Source organism: Arachis ipaensis, chromosome B06 (genome assembly GCF_000816755.2).
Source record: "Arachis ipaensis cultivar K30076 chromosome B06, Araip1.1, whole genome shotgun sequence".
Lineage (NCBI taxonomy): Eukaryota > Viridiplantae > Streptophyta > Magnoliopsida > Fabales > Fabaceae > Arachis > Arachis ipaensis.
In genome coordinates this window covers 6,572,752-6,575,958 of record NC_029790.2, presented here as the reverse complement: position 1 = coordinate 6,575,958, position 3,207 = coordinate 6,572,752, and the positions used below count along the sequence as shown (strand labels likewise).

General features: G+C 35.4%; 1 protein-coding gene and 1 long non-coding RNA gene across 2 annotated transcripts; one reads left to right on the top strand and one right to left on the bottom strand.

The window, feature by feature from the left end:
• LOC107645574 (60S ribosomal protein L21-1) lies at positions 54-1,356 on the top strand. The gene is made up of 2 exons (XM_016349627.1): positions 54-424; positions 934-1,356. Exons 1-2 carry the CDS (start codon positions 188-190, stop codon positions 1,189-1,191), a joined length of 495 nt encoding a protein of 164 aa, XP_016205113.1. The 5' UTR covers positions 54-187; the 3' UTR covers positions 1,192-1,356.
• On the bottom strand, positions 1,214-2,334 carry LOC110263123. The gene is made up of 2 exons (XR_002348212.1): positions 2,012-2,334; positions 1,214-1,845 (listed from the first exon to the last, which is right to left on the bottom strand). It is a non-coding gene; the product is annotated as an uncharacterized LOC110263123 (long non-coding RNA).

Below are 3,207 nucleotides of genomic sequence, written 5' to 3'. Positions count from 1 at the left end.
GTTATATGTCAGCTCATAAAATTGGGAGCTTAAGAAAAGCCCATGGCCCAAAAAAAGATCAGGGAAAACCCTAAGGGGCAGATACCACCTATAAAATCAATTGCAAACACGAGAGAGAAGCTGTTACCTCTTCCAGCAGACAAAAACCCTAGTTTGTGTGCGTTAGCGGAGGTAAGGTAAGGTAAAGATGCCGGCTGGTCATGGTTTGAGGTCACGCACCAGAGACTCGTTCTCTCGTCCATTCAGGAAGAAGGGTACCATCGCCCTCACCACCTACCTCAGGACCTATCACATCGGCGACTACGTCGACATCAAGGTCAATGGTGCTGTCCACAAGGGTATGCCTCACAAGTTCTACCATGGCCGAACCGGTCGTGTCTGGAACGTCACTAAGCGCGCCATTGGTGTCGAGGTCAACAAGCAGGTACTGGTTTTTAGATCTGATTTGTTGTTTATTTCACTGTAAATTGTATCTTCGATTTGGACAACAGGGTTCAATATCTAATAATAATAATTTAATAGTTTTTCTTAGTGATTAATTCGATGTTGACACAGATCAGGTTATACATGCTTTTAGTATTTTTCAATTTATTTTGATGATTGTTGCTAATTAGTACATCTTCTAAATGTGAGTCAGCGTGTTTACTTGTTCTAGTAGTGTGTTCTGTTGAAAAAAAATTGTTTTTTACGGTTTCTGAGTTATGAATTATTAGTGTGTTCCTCAGTTTCCTACCTGGTGGAAATACAATGATTAGAGAGAATATAAAAAAGTTGGCGTGCGGTTGTTCAAACTTGAGCCAATGAATTGTTGTATTTCATTCATTGTTTCAGTTTGTGGGACTCGTTATATTGTAATAACTTTTTTTTTTGTTAAATGTTGCTATTACACATTTATAAAAGCTTATTAATAGTCTGTGTTTTTGTGTGACCCAGGTGGGGAATAGAATAATCAGGAAGAGAATTCATGTGCGTGTAGAGCATGTTATGCCTTCGAGGTGCACTGAGGAGTTCCGCCTCAGGAAGATCAACAATGACAAACTGAAGGCTGAGGCAAAGGCTAATGGACAAAAGATCAGTACCAAGAGACAGCCTGAGGGACCTAAACCTGGATTCATGGTTGAAGGTGCCACATTAGAGACTGTGACTCCCATTCCATATGATGTTGTCAATGATCTTAAAGGAGGGTATTAGGTTGTTGTTTCTTGTTTTTTTGGAGTTTACTTAGTTTTGTTTGGATATTGAGTCCTCTTTCCTTTTTGCATTGGGAAGCCATATATTTTTATGAACAATCAAACTCAAGTTTTGTCTTGTTTATTTAACTCTAAATGCAAGGTTATGTGTTGTTATTCTCTTTAATATGTGTTTTGTTTTCAATTATTTCATATGCTGAGCGCAAGTGGGAGCACCTATTCTTGATAGTCAAAAGTAATATAACTTCAATTACTATTATGAAATTGAAGAGATAAATTCATAAACAGAGGTCACAATTGTTGATAACAAAACCTATTAAGTTTCTTATGCCAAATTCGTCAAGCATGGTAATCTTCTATATGAACCTGAAGTGGACTTCCGAGCTTGGTTTTAAGCTCTTGTTACAACATGATATTGCTGTTTTCAATTACTAGCAAAGCTAATTTCTAGTTTTCGTAATTGTAATGCTCTAATTTTTTAAACGTGACATAAAAGCATAATGTAATAATTTTGGAATGGATGCATCAGGACTATGTTTTTCACTTTTTTGGTCATTCCAAGTGCCTAGAGTATCCAATATCTTTCTATAAACATGTAGTTAGGTATCACTTTTTCATTGTGACATCACTATAGCTAATTCACAGGAGAATTACGCTTGTCCTTAAGAACAAGCTGATTTAACAAACGTTGTCATCATTTGGACTTACGATTTGGTAATTATTTTTGTGGAAGAAAAATGAGAATGCAAGTAGTAGGACCTAATAAGGACTTCTACAAATTATTATAGAAACTCTTGGTGGCATGGCCTTCCAAACAAAACCAAATTAATAATCTTGATGAATCAAGGACCACTATTGTATTGAATGTATTTGATACGAAATTCTACTTTGTAAAAGCTTCCATTTGTAATGCTTCCACATGTCATGGAAACTCCTTTTCCCATAGGTAACAAATTTACCACTATTATTATTATCAGAACTTCTTATCTCCATTAGGAGTTAGGACACAACTTATGAACCTAACAAAGCTTTCGGATGAATCAAAATCACCTTCGAATATCATATAAACAGTAATTGAGTAATTTGAAAGGAAAGAATCAGTGATCAAAGATAAGAAACTTGTCACAAGTGGTACAGAAAGCAATATTGGAGTTATTAGATACAGACTAGATCCAAAATAGCGTATGAAATGATTATGGTCTATCTAGTACAGTATGATCGATCAAGTCATTCAGTAAAGTCTCTTAGCTAGTATGAAATTCTATCTATTAGCAGGTCGATGTATATTGATCCTGAGAAATGAGTTCTTCCCTTTGTGCATCTTTCTTTTCCCATGTCTTTCTTTGTTGGTAAACCCAACCAGCGATTGACAACAAACAAGTCTCCTTCCTAGAGCAAGGAGCGGAACTACAGTACAGAGATTCCACCATGCCTCAACTGCCCCCCTTGACTTATTTCACACAATTCTTCTGCATGAGGTATCTATCATAGTAATGTTCTACCTTGTTCATGACTCCATTTCAATTCTAGACAACACCTGTCAATTCTCAAATAACTAGTCTTTAGTCTATGCTTTTTGGATTTTGTTGATTGAACTAAAAACTGCACCAATTACTTTCTATATTATCCATTCCTTTGAGATAATTGGAGTACTTAGTTGTGGATGTTACAAGATGAAATCACCTTACATACTCCCCCATCTCCTCCTCATGCTTATCTTCTCATGTATTAATCATCTTCCATAATCCTTTAGCTTATTTCTTTCACTATATGCATGCACTGTTATCTACTCACTCTCATAGTTTCTCACTCTTGTTGAATTGCATGTGTTAGAATATATGAGGATCAATTAGTTTTCACGAGTCATTTAGCATATCTGAATATTTATTATAGGATATTATGTCTTTATTATTTCAATTCTTTAAACAGCTATAAAAATTCTTCGATATTGTATCATTCAAAATAACTTGAATATAGGCAAATCTTTTCTTTATTGCTCTTTCTTACCTTTCTATCA

What these genes read in the sequence shown, in the direction of transcription:
- LOC107645574 (XM_016349627.1), top strand. Translation starts at nt 188, where the DNA reads ATGCCGGCTGGTCATGGTTTGAGGTCACGCACCAGAGACTCGTTCTCT. An exon ending in GTGTCGAGGTCAACAAGCAG is followed by an intron (nt 425 to 933) that starts GTACTGGTTTTT and finishes TGTGTGACCCAG; the next exon opens with GTGGGGAATAGAATAATCAG.